Source organism: Piliocolobus tephrosceles, chromosome 14 (genome assembly GCF_002776525.5).
Source record: "Piliocolobus tephrosceles isolate RC106 chromosome 14, ASM277652v3, whole genome shotgun sequence".
Classification (NCBI taxonomy): domain Eukaryota; kingdom Metazoa; phylum Chordata; class Mammalia; order Primates; family Cercopithecidae; genus Piliocolobus; species Piliocolobus tephrosceles.
In genome coordinates, this window is record NC_045447.1 from 79,518,511 (window position 1) to 79,537,178 (window position 18,668).

At 42.2% G+C, this 18,668-nt stretch overlaps 1 protein-coding gene across 1 annotated transcript in view; it reads left to right on the top strand.

Annotated features, from left to right (window-relative positions):
* LOC111543248 (histone-arginine methyltransferase CARM1-like) overlaps window positions 1-18,668 on the top strand; it is a 195,929-nt gene that overhangs the window by 161,386 nt on the left and 15,875 nt on the right. The window contains 1 exon segment of the mRNA XM_023213107.1: window positions 17,811-17,892. Coding sequence (XP_023068875.1) covers window positions 17,811-17,892 — 82 coding nt within the window.

Here is an 18,668-nt window from a genome sequence, read left to right on the forward strand (position 1 = left end):
AACTCTATAAAGTCTTTGTCAAATGCCACCTTCTCAATGAGATTTACCCTGACCATCTATTTTAAATTGCACCTATGCCATGCCCAACCCTTCTTTTTCAATTCTATGTTTTTTCTCTAACAGTTACAGCATCCTAAAAGATATATAACCTGTTCCTATTATTATCTATGGTCTGTATCCCTCTTGATAAAATGTAAGCACTGGAAGGTCAGCAATGCTGTCAGTTTCCACTGGATGTATCCCAAGCACCCAGAACATTGCCTGCCACAGGGTAGGCTCTCAGTAAATGTCTCTGAATGAATAAAAACTTCGATATGCCCAAACATGCATGAAAATAATTATTAAGATTTTAGGTGATATAGTTCCAGTTTTTCTATCCTTTCTTTACAAAAACAGAATCATAAGTACCATATTATAGCTTGTTTTTTGGTTTTTGTTTTTTTTACTTTCACAATACTTTGTTGACATGTTCTCACATCGTCTACATACATTTGACTGAAGAGTATGTCTTTTGTGACTCATAATTTATTAACTCAGTTTTCAATGTTGAATATTAAATTATTTTAATTGCCATTTTAGTCCTATAGATTCTATAACAAACCACACCAAGGTTTCAATATTCTATAAGAATATAGAATCCTATAGAATTATATATCCTAAATTCTATAAGACACAACACTAAAGTGAACATCCTTTCGTATAAATTTTGGTGTACATTCTGATTATTTCCATATGATAAATTGCTAAAAGCAGAATTACTGGACCAAAAAATGTGAAGAAGGAACTTATAAAAAATTATTCTTATATATTGCCAAATTGCCCTCTAGAAAAGTTTTACCAATTAACACTTCCACCAGTGGTATTTGGGAATGTCTGCTAAGTCTTGCCCATACGGGGTATGCTTTTTAAAATGCCAATTTGATTTGCAAAAAAAATGGTGGCCAGTTTATTTTTAATCTGTATTTCTTTGATAGCTGGTGCATTTGAACGATTATTTTTAGTCAACAAACACAAAAATATTTTTAAAAATATATAGTTATCAAAATTCACAGCCTTTGCTTTCCGTCTAATTCCTCTCCCTTTGTAAGGTTTCTGCATTAGTCAACTGGCATTTGGGTCTCTTGTTGCTTTGATCCAGGAAACAGGTGGTGAATGCTTGCATGATTTCTGTCAGAAGAAGCAAAGAAGTGGATATGTACGCTGGGGAGTGGTGCAAAAAATAAGTTTGGGTGAGATCTCTCAGCTGAGAGATGAAGGAACAACTAATTGGCTAAACAAGATCATCAGATGCAGTCAGTTTTCAGTCCTCACCTGATTTTCTTATTATCTGCACTTGACACAGTTGACTATCTCTTTGCTCCACTTCTCAAGCCTGAACCTGGTTTTTCTCCTACCTTTCTGGCCCCTACTTCTCAGTCTCCTTTGCTGATTCTTCCTCATGGCCCAAATCTTTAACATTGGAGTGACTCCAGGTTTCTTTCTTACATGTCTTCCCCTTTCTGTCAACACTCACTGTCTTACTTGATCTCATTCTGTCTCTTGGCTATAAATACCGTCTTTCTGTCTACAACTCACATAGTTAGAACTCCAGCCCAGACCTCTGCCCAGAACCACAGACTTGGATGTCCAACTGCCTGTTGACAACTACACTTGGATGTCTATTGGGCATCTCAAAATTAACATGTTTAAATGTAAGCTACTGATCCTCACCATCTCCGCACTGCCCACCTTTGCAAAACAAAACACCCCTGTGTCTACTACAGTCTTGGCAATAGCCTTCTAACTTAAATCCTCTTTTTAAACCACAACCATGCTCTTGATGAAACATAATTCAGATTATATTATTTCACTGCATAAAGTCTTTTAGTGGCTTCCCTGTTTCTGCATAGTGAAAGCCAAAGTTCTCATAATAGTTGGGAAGACCGTATATGATCTAGATCCTACCCTGCTACCCCTCTGACTCTGTCTCCTGCTGCTTCCTCTCTTACTCTCTCTCCCTTCTGGCCTCACTGGCTGGCCTCCTTGCTTCCCCTGGAACAAACCAGGCATGCTCCTGCCTCCCTGACATTCGCTCTGCCCAAGACAGACAATCCAGTGGCTTTTCTCACCTCCTGCAGGTCTTTGCTCACATGCCACCGTCCCAGAGAAACCTTCTATTAATTACAAACTGCAATCTCTTTCCTCCTGCAAGCCTGTACCACACTTCTCAATTCATTTTTCTCTATAGCACTTATCACCATATACCATGTTGTATGTTTTTACTTATTTATTGTCTAGCTCCCCCACGAGACTGCAAGTTCCCTAGGTGTGGCTGCTTCGTTTACTTCTATAGCCCTGTCATCTAACCTGGCTAACGGTAGTTGCTGAAGACATTTTTGATGATTAGAAGATGAATGCATTGATTTGTAAAAATTCTGTCTATATTAAGGACATTAAGATTGTCGTATTTTCTTCAGAATTTCCAGCTTGCCTTGTAATTTTATTTGTGATAGTTTTGACCACAAAACAACTTAAACTTTTTATGTAGCTGGATCTACCAATAATTATCTTTTATTGTTTCTTTATTTTCCTTTGTAATTTTTAGTTCCCCCTCCCTCTCCCCCATGAATTTGGTATTAACTTCCTTTTTTAAAGTTTTTACTTTTCCATGTGACATTTTTTAAATTTTGCATTTAACTCTGAAATTCGTCTTAGTGTACAGTCTGCAATAACCATATAACTTTATCCTTTCCAAATAACCAATTATGAGACTCTCTCTTAGTAGACCAAATTACTACATTCTGATGCTAGTAAGCAGTCACCTATAAAATTAATAATTTTCTTTTATATGATGATTCCTTGGGCCCCATGAATTAAGGTGATGGGAAGTATCTCCTGAGAGTAAGGCTCATCATAAAGAATCATCATTCCCAGCTGTAGTTCTTCTTAATGTGATGGGTACCTCTGGCACTATTGAAAATAATTAGCTCAGGGGTTTTGTGCCAAAGCCTATAGATACAATTTTAAATGGATTCTCATATGAAGAAAAACATATACATAGGATCAATTAAGAGGTGTAGCCAAATATTGTCAAGAAGCTTGAGACTAAACTAGACTGTTTTATTACATTTATTACAGTTATAGAACATAAAAGCATAAACAAAATAGGTAGTAGTTAAAAGCCAGATGACTCAGACTCTAGATCCAGATGGAACTATGTTTAATTCTTGGTTCTGGCAATTACCAACTGTAAAGCCTTAGCCAAGTTAATTTAATCTCTCTGAGATTAATTTCAACCCATAAATTGAAGAAGATAATTTTACCTACCTGAAGATGATGAAATTTCAGGGATGGATCCTCTACTTGTACTTTTCTACCATAGTAGCCCTTTCTTCATGGGCCAGGTTACGCATGGTATAGAGTTCTTCCAGATGCTGAATATATCTATCCCAATTACATATTCAGGGACCAGGAAAATAATCATAAGGTTTGCATGAAACAAGTGGATACACTGTGAGATGGACTTGGTCCAAAACTCCACTTACTACCTATCCTCCATAGCCTTCACTAACCAGAGGCATTTTAGATTTTTTTTGTATCAATATAAGCTCAAACTCCTTATCTAACATTTCTCAAAAAATCGAGGTATCCTTCCTTTGCCATGGTTACTTTGTCATAGAAACCCAGGTCTCTCTGGAGAAGGAGTGAGGAATGTTTACTGTGTGTGCTTGTGGTGGCAGTGAGAGTCCTTCCTCAAGAGGACTGGGACTCTACTTAAGTCTGGACCACTTGGATCTGGAATTTGGGTGAGGGACTTAATATTTCCATTGTGACAGCTGACATCATCCTGCTCATGAGCTAGCCATTTTTTGTTATACAAATTGAGCACTATCCTAGCTGACTTTCCATCTGTTTTACTTCTCTAGTAACACTAGGATCTATTAACACCAAAGGTTCTTGTAGGTCAAGGTGCCCGATTCCTACTCTACCCTAGCTTGTTACACAGTAATTATGCTATTCTTGCCTAGGCCAGATAATTACTGCTTTCCTGCTCTGACATTCTGAAATGTCATTCAAATTGTGTTCATTCAGAGCACAATTTAATGGCTACATCACCTACCACCATCTTTCATCTACCAAGGACAGCTACTCTAAGGCTCTCAAAGATGCCACTGTTATCTAACCAGTTTTTCCCTATTACCTTGTAAAAGGAAAGTTTCCTGTGCTCTGACAAAATAGTCAGGTTGAATGTTCTTACGTATTCCATAGTCAATCCATCTAGCATTTCCATGTTCCTGAGCCTTCTGACCCCTTCCTCAATGCAGCAGAAGTTCTGAAATCTCAACCTCATTGACTGCAGGCCATCATGATGACCAAGTTTCAAAGTGACATCCAGTGGACTTTTAGGACTTCTGGTGTCTTGTTAGAACACTGAATCTTTGAGTGCCCCATTTCAATGAGTTACACTCTCTCCTCATTTACATTCTGCCCTCTGTATGGACTGAAAATCTACTCTAATACAATATTTTCTAGTTCTTAGCAGAAAATACTATTTGGCTTCTGCAGTTTTTTAGGTATGTAAATTATCTCCTTCTGGAATAGGAATTGTGTTTACTGCTCTGGCTGTGCTTGAGTTTTTGGCCGGACAGCAATGAGAAACTATTAGCCTGAAGGCAATGAGTGATCATGAGGCAGATCTCGAAGAGAATAAAATCATCTTTCAAGGCAAAGGCTCTTGGAGAAGTTGTTGCATAGTCTTTAAGCAAGGCTGTTTTCCTCTGGTAAAAGGGAAAAGAATTCTGCCTCTGCTGGCTTGAAAGATTCAGGAGAACTGGAAAGATTTCAGGCTTCTCTGCTTTCCTTTCCCCACCCAATCATCCCAACCGCCGGTCTCAGGGCCCTACCATTTCCCTGTCAAGGCCACAATTTTAATACATGAGACCTGTCAAGAGCGTATGTCCAATCTCCTCTGCGGCTCTTCTACTATTACCATTTTACTATCTTGTTTGGAGTAGGGGGATGGGGCAGTTACAGTTCCAAAGATGTGGCTTCTACTTGTCAAATTCTATACATGATTTTCAGCACAGCAGGTCTTGGATCACTGAAGAGATAGGAATTTCTTTAAATCTGCTAGAAAGCCCCTCTGGATTTCACAGTGTGTCTTAAGTTGGGAGTTGCTGCTCTGAGATTAAAATTTTCTTTTTGCAAAGCTTGCAATGCTGTCAATAGAGGCTTGCCTGCTCCTCAATTCATGTAATAATCATTGCTGCAAAACTTCAAGCACACAGTTGCCATAAAGCCCAATGTTTCACCTTCTACCTTACTGCATCCTAATTAACCATCAGCAAGACCATTAGAAATTGTGATGAAAGGCTCGGCGCAATGGCTCACGCCTGTAATCCCAGCACTTTGGGAGGCCAAGGTGGGTGGATCACCTGAGGTCTGGAGTTTGAGACCAGGCTACCCAATGTGATGAAACCCCATCTCTACTAACAAAAATTAGCTGGGTGTGGTGGCAGGCACCTCTAATCCCAGCTACTTGGGAGGCTGAGGCAGAGAGAATCACTTGAAACTGGGAGGCGGAGGTTGAAGTGAGCCGAGATTGTACCATTGCACTCCAGCCTGGGCAACAGAGTATATAGGTGAAGCTTATATACTACAACTTTATTAAGAAGTGTATTTCCAGTGAAACAAGAATTGGGAGAAAGAAGAATGAGGCAGGGAATGAGGAGAGTGCTGGTGCAAAAGTGCATTACCATTACGAGATCCTTGGAGTGTTGCTTCACTAGCCAGAAACCTCTGTGGCCAGTGGCACCTTTGACTGAGTTTTGCTTTGTTCTGCTTACTCAGTCTTGCAGGCTGCGCTCAGCTCACACTACCAGCCTGGATCCCAGGATGCCAAGGGCAAGCCAGGTGCGGAGTAGCAAGGGGTGTGTGAGCTAGCATGGGGTCCGGTCTTTGCGCATAGCCAGGCATGCCAGCTGCTGCTGCAGGACAGACAGCTCCAGCTGCCAGCAGCGGCACTGGCTCCCTGAAAGGCCACAGCTGGACAAGGCACACTACAAGCAGCTTCCACAGCTGGCACTGGGGAACACAGTAGTGCCCAAAAGCTTAGAGCCTTCCAGGAACTGCAGGGCTCCAAAGAGGGAGCCACAGACTCGGCTCAAGGAGCTCCCAGGTCTGGGCTCCCCAAAGGGCTGCAGCCCTTCTCTCCTTCTTTTTGCTTGCAACATGGAGAGCAAAGGGTGTGTCTCAGCCATGTTTGTGTCACAGCTCTTTTAGCCCCGAACGGCGAGTACTGAGTTCTTGTCCTGCATACAGGAAGAATGAGGCATTCAGACAAGTGGAGGGTGAGCAAAACGAAGAGGAGCTTTATTGAGAAAAACAACAGTTCAGAGGAGACCCACAGTGGGTAGCTCCTCTCTGTAGCCAGGGTGTCTGGAGGAGGGTTCAGCTCTCTTAGCAGAGAGGGTAGCTCCTCTCTGCAGCTGTTTCACCAGTTGTCTCACCATGATCCCTTCTAGTCTGGCTGAATTCCAGGTTTTTATGGGACTCAGAGGGGAGGAAGTGCGTGCTGATTGATCCACAGGTGGCTATGGGCCCGCCCAGGGAAAAGCACTGCAAGTTCCCCTCAGGTCAGGGTGACTGGCCACCCAGCCCTCAGGTTTCAGACCCTCCCTGACTTGAAGATGAGGCTTCACTGGGAACCCAACCCCTTCTGCCCAGGAGCCTGTCTGCCTCCCGCCACTGTTCATGCCTTCATGCCAAGGGGCGCCTGCCGGCCAGTGCCAGGCTGTCCTCAGCCACCCCTAAGCCTCCCTTTCATGTTTGTCAGAGCCCAAAGTCTGCAGGAGGTCGAGGGGCAGGGGGCCGGTGTGTCAGCACTGCCGCAATCATGTGCACACCTGGCCAGACTGCAACAGCGCCTGGACTCGGCCCCAACTTAAGTCGAAAATCGAAGTGGACACCAAAAGCGGGGAGAAGCCAAGCAGCAGCAGCAGCAGGCACTTCCTAGCCTACAGGGGGCAAGGGGATCCTCCTAGGCCCCCAAGAATGCAGAGATGTCTGGGTCTGCAGCCACCCTACAGCAGCTGCAGCTGCACCTGCACCCTAGAAGTTCTTGCTCCAACTTGGAAGGGCGGGGCTCTGGCCTGTCTCCAGGTCCCACCAGTTCCATGGAACATGCAGGCCCGGTGGTGCTTCCTTGCAGCCTGGGGCGGGGGCTTCATGTCCTCACTGGGCCCAGGCCTGCGTCTGGAGCAGAGGTAATGTCACGAGTTCTCCCTGTGGCCCCAGTGCTCAGGGGCGGCCCCGGGACTCCCCCTCGTCCTGCTTGCTAACTCCTGACCCTTTGAACGGTGTGTCTGGTTCACCCACTGGGCTGACACTCTCCAATGAACAGGACACGCCCCCTGCCTCAGCACAGCCTGGCCGGCTCACGGCCATGCCTGGGGTTAGGGGGCGCCTCCAGGAGCAGATGGCAGGCGCGAGGCCTGACCATCAGGATTGTCTGGCTTGGTGGTCACCTTAATGTGGGGCACGTCCTGGAGATACGGTCTCAGGCGGCCCCATACAGAGCCTTTTCCTGAGGCGCACGAAGTTGGCGCCATCGGCGGGTTGGGTGCAGTGGCCATGTCACTGGGCAGGTCCTCGAAGTGAGTGTCACTCCCACTTCTTGCCCTGGGCCCCTGAAGCAGGGCCCCAGCTCCACGTCTCGGGCCCGGGCCCCAAGCTCGCATGCAAGCGCGGCACCGCCCTGGGCCCAGCTCTGCCTCGGGGACCTTCTCTGCCCATTTTTCTCTGCCTGACTCGCTGCTCTCCCTCCAGCGGGTGGCTCGGCCCGGCCTCATTCCCGGGTTCCCAGGGGTGGGTTCTCAGGGCAGCAGGTTCCGGGGGCGCTCCCAGGGGCAGGCTCCAGGGGCTGCCCACCTCAGCATCTGTACCTGAGGGCCCACGACCTACTCCTGTACCCCACTGCAGCCGGCGTCGGGGTAGCGGCTGCTTCACACAGTCTGCTGCTGCTATTATCACCATGCTGACCACCACCTAGTATTAAACAAGAGATTGCTGGCTCTCTCAGGACCATCTTCAAAAGATCAAATGAACTACATCTCAGGATAGTTTATACAGGGAGATAAATGAATTTATACACTGGCCTTTATCTCCTCATTTATCAAATACTCATCCTGCCAACATTAACTAGCCTTCTGGGTCTTATGGCATCTCATACCCAAAGTTAACAGGGATGCCCCAGGGCAGGAGGAGAGAGGCACATTGTGCGGGCCTGGGGTGAGACATTGTTGCACTGTGCCGATGGAAGATCAGAGGAGCCCACCCGTTGGCACGGTTGGTGCAGAACACATGGCTGAGGTTTCCAGAGACAGGTAAGAAAGATCTGGGATGGCACTTATAAGGTGATATACCACTTAAGGCACCAAACGACATTTTCCAGTTCCCTTTTCAGAGTATTATGCATGGAATCTGTCATACTTGACCAGAGCAAAGCCAATTGAGTGAAATCAGGGATCCCAGCGTTGAATGGCCTGTAGTTAGTTGTTTTTTACAGAAATTGGAGGTCTGTGTTTGCAAAGGATGAGGGAAGATAAATGTATGTAGAATATTGCCACAGGCAATGAGAGCTCCCTTTTTGTTCCTTTCTACTCTGAGTCTACTAAATACCTTGTTGGCCATGGTACTACTGAGAAACATTATTTTTAAAGAAATCCATTCTACTGAGTGGACAAGCTGCTGAAGTCTACTGTGAAGGTAATGAACGATTTGTTCGTAGCCTAATTATACATCAACCTAAATTTCCCACTAAAGTTTCTTTTGCATAGTTAGAGTTTTAGGCCTTCTGGTCATTCCCAAAAGTATATTTGACCCTGATGGTCGCTAGTTCATAGAAATACTATGAAGATCAAATAAAAATATTTCAAATTAGCATACGAGATAACCAAATTTTTTTCAGAAGTCAAGTAAACAGCACAAAATGTCACAGAGAAAGAACTTTTGTAGGAATATTACCGTAACTAAAAAATCATGTCAGTATTTTCAAGTGCCCCCGTCCTTATCCCATTCATATTTCAGCGATTTCTTGGTCTCTAATCCTCTTTCAATTGCCTAGTACTCATTCTTGATATGTCCTCTGCATCTCTGTTTATATCTGTAGCTCTTGAACTCATCTGGCTTTTGCTCTTAGGATAAGCCTTGATTTCTGTATTTATCTTGTTTCATAATGTTTGTCAAACTTATGGCTCTTTTATAATATTCTGCCTCAATCAAGTTCATGCCTTTTTTATACATCCTGACTTGTGTTGTCAGGGATATGCAGTATTCCCATCCCCTGGCCCAATTATGGGTTGTAACAATTTAGTTCAGTCCTGGTAGAACTAGGACTTCACTGAACCAGGCAAAGCTATTCTCTCAGAATTATATGTACATAGTACGGTACATAAAGACCCATTAATTTTTTTCAATTAAGACACTTTTTGTTTTAAGTGGCCAAAAGTCACACAAGAAGTCACTTAAGAAAAAAGTATTTCTGACTAACGTATCTGAAAAGCCTAAGGATAGATTCAGCTTCTCAGACATAAATGGATTTCAAGGCACTTATATTGGATCCTGGTCTCTCTCTCTCACTCAGCTTGGCTCCATTCTTAGGTAACTTTCCCCTCATGGCAGCAATGTGTTTTCTAGAGAATCTAGATTTATAGACTCATAGCTCCATCACCACTTCTCCTTTGCCACAGTTTAAACAAAAGTCATAGGCTTGACTCTCGTTGGGTCACATGCTTAACCCTAAGTCTATCACCAAGGCTGGGGTGATAAGACACTGTGACTGGCCGAGACTGAGCCACATGTTGAAAGCATAGTCAAGACCACCTAAACCACAAGAATTGTGAGTAAGAAAGAGATGCCTAACAGAAAAAATTCTGGTGCTGTTACTGCAAGGGCAGCCATTCGCCAGGTAGAACAGACCTGAGATAACCGTGACAGTTGCCTTGACTGATTCATTCTTCCTTCCAATATGGCTTTCATAGGTCCAATTCTTAGGCCAACCACTATAATATCTAGATTTAGCTTGACACACCTGAGAATGCTCCACAGATTGCTTTACAGAATCACAGACTTTCCCTTACTTTTTACCAGAGAGCCATGATCTGAAATGCACCTGTTTTCCCCTCTCATTTATACTAAAAAAAAAAAGATTACAAATACAAAAAAGTATCTAACCATAGCATATGGGAAATACAAGCCACACTGCTTTGCTGGTGTTTAAACCAGTAAAATCAGAGACATAATGAGCACACATCTTTGCACAGATACCACTTTCCACAGTGGTTGATATGCCTGCAGTTGGCTGGGGTGGAAAATTGTATCAAATTGAAATCACAGTGAGAGATCACCTCACACCCTTCAGGATGGCTATTATTGAAAAAAATAAGACAAGTGTTGGTGAGTATGTGGAGAAAGTGGAACCCTCGTGCATTGTTAACGGGAATGAAAAATTGTACAGCTGCTATGAAAAAATATATGTAGGTTATTCAAAAATTTAAAAATAAAACTACCATATGATTCAGCAATCCCACTTTCGGGTATTTATCCAAAAGAATTGAAATCAGGATCTTTAAGAGATGTTAGTACTCCTATATTCATTGCAGCACTGTTCACAATCGCCAAGATATGGAAACAGCCTAAGTGTCCATCAACAGATGAATGGATTTTTAAAATGTGGTATATACATACAGTAGAATATATTTTGCCTTAAAAAGAAGGCAGATGCAGCCATGAAAAAGAATGAGGTCATGTGTTTTGTGGGAATGTGGATGGAGCTAGAGGCTATTATCCTTAGTAAACTAATGCAGGAACAGAAAACCAAATACTGCATATTCTCACTGATAAGTGGGAGCTAAATGATGAGAACTTATGAACACAAAGAAGGAAACAACGGACACTGAGATCTGCTTGAGGGTGGAGGGTTGTGGGGAGAGGAACAGAAAAGATAACTATTGGTTACTGCACTTAATTCACAAGTGATGAAATAACCCGTACAACAAACACTCATGACATGAGTTTACCTGTGTAATGAACATTCACATGTACCTCCAAACCTAAAATGAAAGTTTAAAAAAAATCATACAGGAAACATTGTCAAATATTAAAAACAGAAGGCAGAACATGGCAACGTGTCTGTAATATGTGACAATATAGATGAACCTTGAGGACATTATGCTAAATGAAATAAGCCAGTAACGGAAAGACAAATACTGCTTGATCCCGTGTGTATGAGGTATTTAAAATAGTCAAGTTTATAGACTCAAAGAGTGGAATGGTGATTACCAGCAGCTGGAGGAAACATGGAGCATTACTAATCAATGAGCATGAAGTTTTAGTCAAGCATGATAAAAATAAGTAGAGCTCTGCTGTACAACGTTGTACCTATAGTCAAAAATAATGTATCCTAACTCAAAGATTTGGTAAGAGAGTAGATCTTACAAGTGTTTTTGCCACAATTAACACATAAAATAACCATATAGAATTTAATTTTAGAAGAAGTTTGTCAAAAACAACCAAGTCTCAAGTCCTGCTGTATACAAGGAACGTATAAGAAATCAAATAAAGATGCAATTTATTCCTAGACACACACCCTTCTCCTACTAGGAACTCTCAACCATATTCCTATGCCACATTTTCAACATTCTTTGTGGCTGTAGTGACATTTTTGAATCTTTGCTTTTGTTTCCTAGTTCTTGGGGTTACATACGTCTCCCATCAGGTTAGTGTACACTTGGTTGTTAATTCTGGTAGAGCACAGCACATTAAGACACAAAAGTTGCTTAACTGTCAAACAGCACAACCTGGATTCCCCTCCCCCAACACCATCCCACTTCTGTCTCTCTCTCATTTATCTTCTACCTTCCTTCTTCTTTTTTCACAAAGGAAGAAAACTTCTTAATGGGGATGAGCAGCTTTTTTGTCAGAATAGAATAAAGACAAGATTCTTCTTAAAGTGTCTGATTAATATGAACTGTATTTTTAGGCATTTCCAGATGTTGCATGCATTATGGTTGTGGTGTTGGTAAATGTGAAGGATTTCCCACATGAAGAATTATAGGAATTGGGAACGTGAACTCAGGAGAAAAAAACACCCAGACTCTCTCTCTTATATGCTCATAAAGACACCCTAAATTAACTTAGAAAATAGAAGCCACAGCTGATGTAAACAATGGAAACTATCCCTAGCTCCCCATTCAACAGATGAGTTGCCTGATCAATCTCCCTGACCCCCTGACACACACGATGTAGCTCAGGAGACCAAAAGAGATGCCAGATTTTATCTGCTTTAATTATTTTATGATGCATTGCAGAAGGATATTTAAAATTTCTAAGAATTAGAAATATGAAATATGGTCCAGCCAGAATTTTTTTAAAAACCCAGGCAGTGGGCTCTTTGCCCACAGCTTTCCATCTGCCCCAGAAATGGTGCCCATCTGCACCACACTGTTTGTGGCTTATGGGTTTTAATTGGTACTGAACATGCAAAGCAAATGGCACAGACGCATCATCCTCTTTGAGAGCTGAGGTGGTATTCAGTGGATAGACGAAAGTTTTCAATTCAGTCATGCCATGTGGAGGACTGTCTTTGCCCTTGGAGTTTTCTTTTTGGCCAATAATCTTTTTGGCCAAGAATCTACCTGATCAAGAATCTAGAACAACTAACTTAGTACCCAACCCTGGTTGTACTTCAGAATCACCTGTTTAGCTGTGGAAATGAACAGGCACTAGGGCTGTCCCTAGATCAAATGTATCACAGTTCAGAGGCATCAGTACTTTTAAAAATTTTCCAATACAGTCTAAAAACCGTAGTTTTCTAAGGTATTAAAAATTTTTCTTTCTGTCTCTCCCTCCTTCTCCCCCTCCCTCTCCTTCTCTCATTCTTTCCCTCATCTCTTTTTCTTCCTCCCTCCTTCAAATATAAGTTTGGTGCAAAAGTAATGGCAAAACCTGCAACTCCTTTTGTATCAACCTAGTAATAGGCTGTTGTGACATGGTTATTTCCCCAAGAACACTCCCATTGTCATTCTAACTGTTAAAGCCATTTAAATCTACAGTGTTCTATTTCCAGACATTTTCTAGGATTATAGGAGGCTTGTTTTCAATATATGTGTTTATAAAATGATGTGAAGCGCTATTTGGCTTTACCAATGGGCCAGCTTGGCTCTGGCCCTTGGTAGAAGCAGATTAGGAACTGAGTGATGAAGCTGAAGAAACTTGGACAAATGACTTTCCCCATTTCCTCTTCATTGTCATTGATGCCTGTACCCACATATAGGGCCATTTAGAGTACCAAGCCCTCCAGTTCATTCCAGTTCATTCACTGATTAATTTATTCATTAAATAAATAAATGTGGACAGATCTTTTCCACCCTAACAATATTCCTGGCCCCATGCTAAGTGTTACGTGTACTCTGATGAATAAGAAAATTCTTCTGCTTTTAAGTGAATGAAGCATAGATACTTAATCGTAACACAACGTTTTGCATTCTTAAATGGAAATATTTGAGCACAGTCTTTTTTTATTATTATACTTTGTGTTCTGGGGTACATGTGCAGAACATGCAGGTTTGTTACATAAGTATACATGTGCCATGGTGATTTGCCACACCCATCAACCCCCGTCATCTACATTAGATATTTCTCCTAATGCTATCCCTCCCCATACCTCCCACTCCCTGACAGGCTCCTGTGTGTGATATTCCCCTCCCTGTGTCCATGTGTTCTCACTGCCCAAATCGCACTTATGAGAACATGTGGTGTTTGGTTTTCTGTTCTTGTGTTAGTTTGCTGAGAATGATGGTTTCCAGCTTCATCCACATCCCTGCAAAGGACATGAACTCATCCTTTTTTATGGATGCATAGTATTCCATGGTGTATATGTGCTACATTTTCTTTATTCAGTCTATCATTGATGGGCGTTTGGGTTGGTTCCAAGTCTTTGCTATTGTGAACAGTGCCACAGTAAACATGCATGTGCATATGTCTTTATAGTAGAATGGTTTATTAATCCTTTGGGTGTATACCCAGTAATGGGATTGCTGGGTCAAATGGTATTTCTAGTTCTAGATCCTTGAGGAATCACCACACTGTCTTCCACAATGTTTGAACCAATTTACACTCCCACCAACAGTGTAAAAGCATTTCTGTTTCTCCACATCCTCTCCATCATCTGTTGTTTCCTGACTTTTTAATGATCACCATTCTAACTGGCATGAGATGGTATCTCATTGTGGTCTTGATTTGCATTTCTCTAATGACCAGTGATGATGAGCTTTTTTTCATAAGTTTGCTGGCTGATAAATGTCTTCTTTTGAGAAGTGTCTGTTCATATCCTTTGCCCACTTTTCCATGGGGTTGTTTTTTTCTTGTAAATTTGTTTAAGTTCTTTGTAGATTCTGGATATTAACCCTTTGTCAGATGGATAGATTGCAAAATTTTCTCTCATTCTGTAGGTTGCCTGTTCACTCTGATGATAGTTTCATTTGCTGTGCGGAAGTTCTTTAGTTTAATTAGATCCCATTTGTCAATTTTGGCTTTTGTTGCTATTGCTTTTGGTGTTTTAGTCATGAGGTCTTTGCTCATGCCTATGTCCTGAATGGTACTGCCTAGGTTTTCTTCTAGGGTTTTTATGGTTTTAGGTCTTACATTTAAGCCTTTCATCCATTTTGAGTTAATTTTTGTATAAGGTATAAGGAAGGGATCCAGTTTCAGCTTTCTGCATATGGCTAGCCAGTTTTCCCAATGTTTATTAAACAGGGAATCCTTTCCCCATTGCTTGTTTTTGTCAGATTTGTCAAAGACCAGATAGCTGTAGATGTGCGGTGTTATTTCTGAGGCCTCTGTTCTGTTCCATTGGTCTATATATCTGTTTTGGTGCCAGTACCATGCTCTTTTGGTTACTGTAGCCTTGTAATAAAGTTTGAAGTCAAGTAGCATGATGCCTCCAGCTTTGTTCTTTTTGCTTAGGATTGTACTGGCTATGTGGGCTCCTTTTTTGTTCCATGTGAAATTTAAAGTAGTTTTTTCCAATTCTGTGAAGAAAGTCAATGGTAGTTTGATGGGGATAGCATTGAGTCTGTAAATTACTTTCAGCACCGTGGCCATTTTAATGATATTGACTTTTCCTATCCATGAGCATAGAATGTTTTTCCATTTGTTTGTGTCCTCTCTTATTTCCTTGAGTAGAGTTTTGTTGTTCTCCTTGAAGAGATCCTTCACATCCCTTGTAAGTTGTTTTCCTAGGTATTTTATTCTCTTTGTAGCAATTGTGAATGGGAGTTTGACAAAATTCAACAGCCCCTCCTGCTAAAAACTCTCAATAAACTAGGTATTCATAGAACATATCTCAAAATAATAAGAGCTATTTATGACAAACCCACAGCCAATATCATACTGAATGGGCAAAAGCTGGGAACATTCTCTTTGAAAACCGGCACAAGACAAGGATGCCCTCTCTCACCGCTCCTATTCAACATAGTATTAGAAGTTCTGGCCAGGCCAATCAGGCAAGAGAAAGAAATAAAGGGTATTCAATTAGGAAAAGAGGAAGTCAAATTGTCTCTGTTTGCAGATGACATGATTGTATATTTAGAAAACTCCATCGTTTCAGCCCAAAATCTCCTTAAGCTGATACGCAACTTCAGCAAAGTCTCAGGAACAAGATCAACTTGCAAAAATCACAAACATTCCTATACACCAATAACAGTGAGCCGAGTCTTAAAGACTAAATAGGAATTAACAGGGCAAAAAAGGAAAAGGGGCATTCTGGGTACAGGGGAAAACAACCAAAAGCTCAGAGGTGAGAAATTGTACAATCCCTGTAAGAATGTGTGAGTGTTCAATGGGGCTCAAGTTTGGCTTGCATGTTGAGGACTGGCTGCTGACTAATAGCATCAGGCTGCTCTCCTCAGTGCTGCCTGTGAGCACATTTGAGGCTTTCACATTTGATATAGAGCCTCACTTTGGATAATCCTTTCAACAAAATCTAACTGCACCCTAATTTTTTATGTTTATTCCATGTTTCTGTGTTTTTTTTTTTTTTTTTTTCTTTCTTCCCTACAGACTGGTGGGTATTGGGTTTGGGGAGGGTGAGGACTGATGAATTGAGTTCCCATTTGATTCACAGACTATACAGCACACATAAAACACACCCTTATTAGGGAATCTTAATGAGGGATACAGGCTTTCAACCTCTAGTGATAAGGTTGCCAAGCCTTTCCGGAGCTTGGGCGTGGGAATCTGAATTCTTAACAGGCTTCCCAAAGTAAACCCTTAGCACAGTCAGATTGGACAGCACTTCCCTAGTGCCCAGTGTTGATCTGAGAAGGTACATTTAGGGCATAGTAGCTAACACTTATCTAGTAGTAACAAATGCCAGGAATCATTCAAAGTGCTTTTTAAAAATTAACTCAACCCTCATAAGAACCCTATAAGGCAAGCTTGTAACTATGTCCATTTTAGAGATAAGGAAACTGGTACACAGAGTTCAAATGATTTGTCTGAATTACACAGCTAGTCAGGGGCAGAACTGGAATCAAAGCTACTCTGATTTCATACCCTAGATTGCTTTCCTAAATTTTCAAGGCCATTAGCCAAGCTGATACGAAATACCTGCTATGCTCCAGGCACAGTCTATATTGCAGCAGATACATAAAAGTATTAGGTTGGTGCAAAAGTAATTGGGGTTTTTGCTATTACTTTTAATGGCAAAAACCACAATCACTTTTGCACCGACCCAATACAACAGAGCCAGTGGTGTGCTGGTGAACACGTTATATCTGGTTCTCTGGGTGGGGGGAGGGGTGGAGACATGATATGTAATGTTTGTCAGTTTCTATGGTTCAGATGTCACTGACCATGGAATTGGGAAGAAATGTGCACAGTGGGCTCTGATAAGCTGTTATGAGCTGGCTCCAGATCACCACATGATACATCCCCTGCTCACTTGTGACTTGCTGCCTGGTGTCAGCTATCACAACAAATGCCATTATGAAGGTACCAGCCAGTGGCTAGGGAAGAACAGAGAAGGAAAATCTATTTTCTCAAACAGCAGGAGTGTCAAGCGGCTTTGGAGAGCTAAAATCGTGCTCTTGGTTGGGATAGTGGGAGGACCAAGGAAACTGCATTTCAGCACTTGAACAGCACAGCACCGAGCCGGGAGCCACCCATTGGGGGAGATCAAGGGTAGGAGCTCAAAGGCCTTCCTGGCCCCAAATATCCTTCTTGATAATCTCCTTACAAATTTATTTACTTGTTTAGAGACACAGTCTCACTCTGTCACCCATGCTGGGGTGCAGTGGCATGATCTTGGCTCACTACAACCTCCGCCTCCCAGGTTCAAGCAATTCTCCTGCCTCAGCCTCCCAAGTAGCTGGGACTATAGGTGCCTGCCACCACGCATGGCTGATTTTTGTAATTTTAGTAGAGATGAGGTTTCACCATGTTGCCCAGGCTTGTCTCGAACTCCTGAGCTCAAGTGATCCTCCCACCTCAGCCTCCCAAAGTGCTGGGATTACAGGGATGAGCCCAATTTATTTCAACTCGTTTTCCCCTTCTTTCTCTCCCAACCCCATGTCAAATACAGGTCTGCAAATTTTCTAGGGAGAATTTCCTGCCACACCCTATAGACCAGCTGCCCTTCACATGTGCAAATATTCTCCCCAGGGCTAACGCAGAGGACCCACGAGGCAGCCTCATAGCACATAACAGCTATGGGGGGCCTGGGGACTCAGCTGACAGACAAGATGCATGGTGAATTTTTTGTGATATTTTAGGTACCAGCAATGTTTCTACGGGGTCAATCTGTCCAGTCTCCGGGGTGCAGCAGTGGATGAATACTTCAGGCAGCCAATAGTAGTAAGTGTGCTCTCTTTTCAGGGTTTCTCCCATGTTTATGTATTGATTCATTCACTCACTCATTCATTCACTGGCGTGCACTGCGCTGCCAGGTTCTGTGCTAAGCCATCACAGAATAGGAGAAAGAGTTCCCTAGAGCACTGTGTGTTCAAGTCTTCCAGCTCTAATCTCCTCCATCAATTAAGAAAATCATCAGAGAATGATACTATTGAAAGCGAGGAAATTTTTAAACTACCTTTCAGTAAGTAACTTCTAGTTCCCCACTGCCCTGACCCACCCCATACACAACTCAGCCCTTAACATTTGTTCAATAATTCACATCCTCCCATTCATTCTAGTGGCCCAAAACATAGTAGAAGAGCAAGCATTATATAACAGCTTAGAGCAGGAGCTTTGCCATTAATCAGATTTAAATTTCAGCCATGGCCCCATTTTGCTGTATAACCCTGGAAAACTTTAAGTTTGCATCATCTGAAATTCTTTCAGTTGTAAGGAGAAGAAAAATCAAATTGGCTTAAGTTAAAATTGAATGACTGTCTTTCAAAAATTACAAAGCCTAGAGACAGAGTTTGCTTCTGGGACGTGTTGCAGGAGCTCCAGAAATGTCACCAGGATGTGATTTTTCTATCCTTATCAATTATCTCCACTTCCTCTGATTTAACACTTTTCCTAGACAGGCTTTCCGTTCATGGTAACAAGATGGCTACAGAAACTCAAGCCTCTGATTTTTACGACTCTAAATTCCACAGGAGAGCCTGCCTTTTCCTAATAACTTA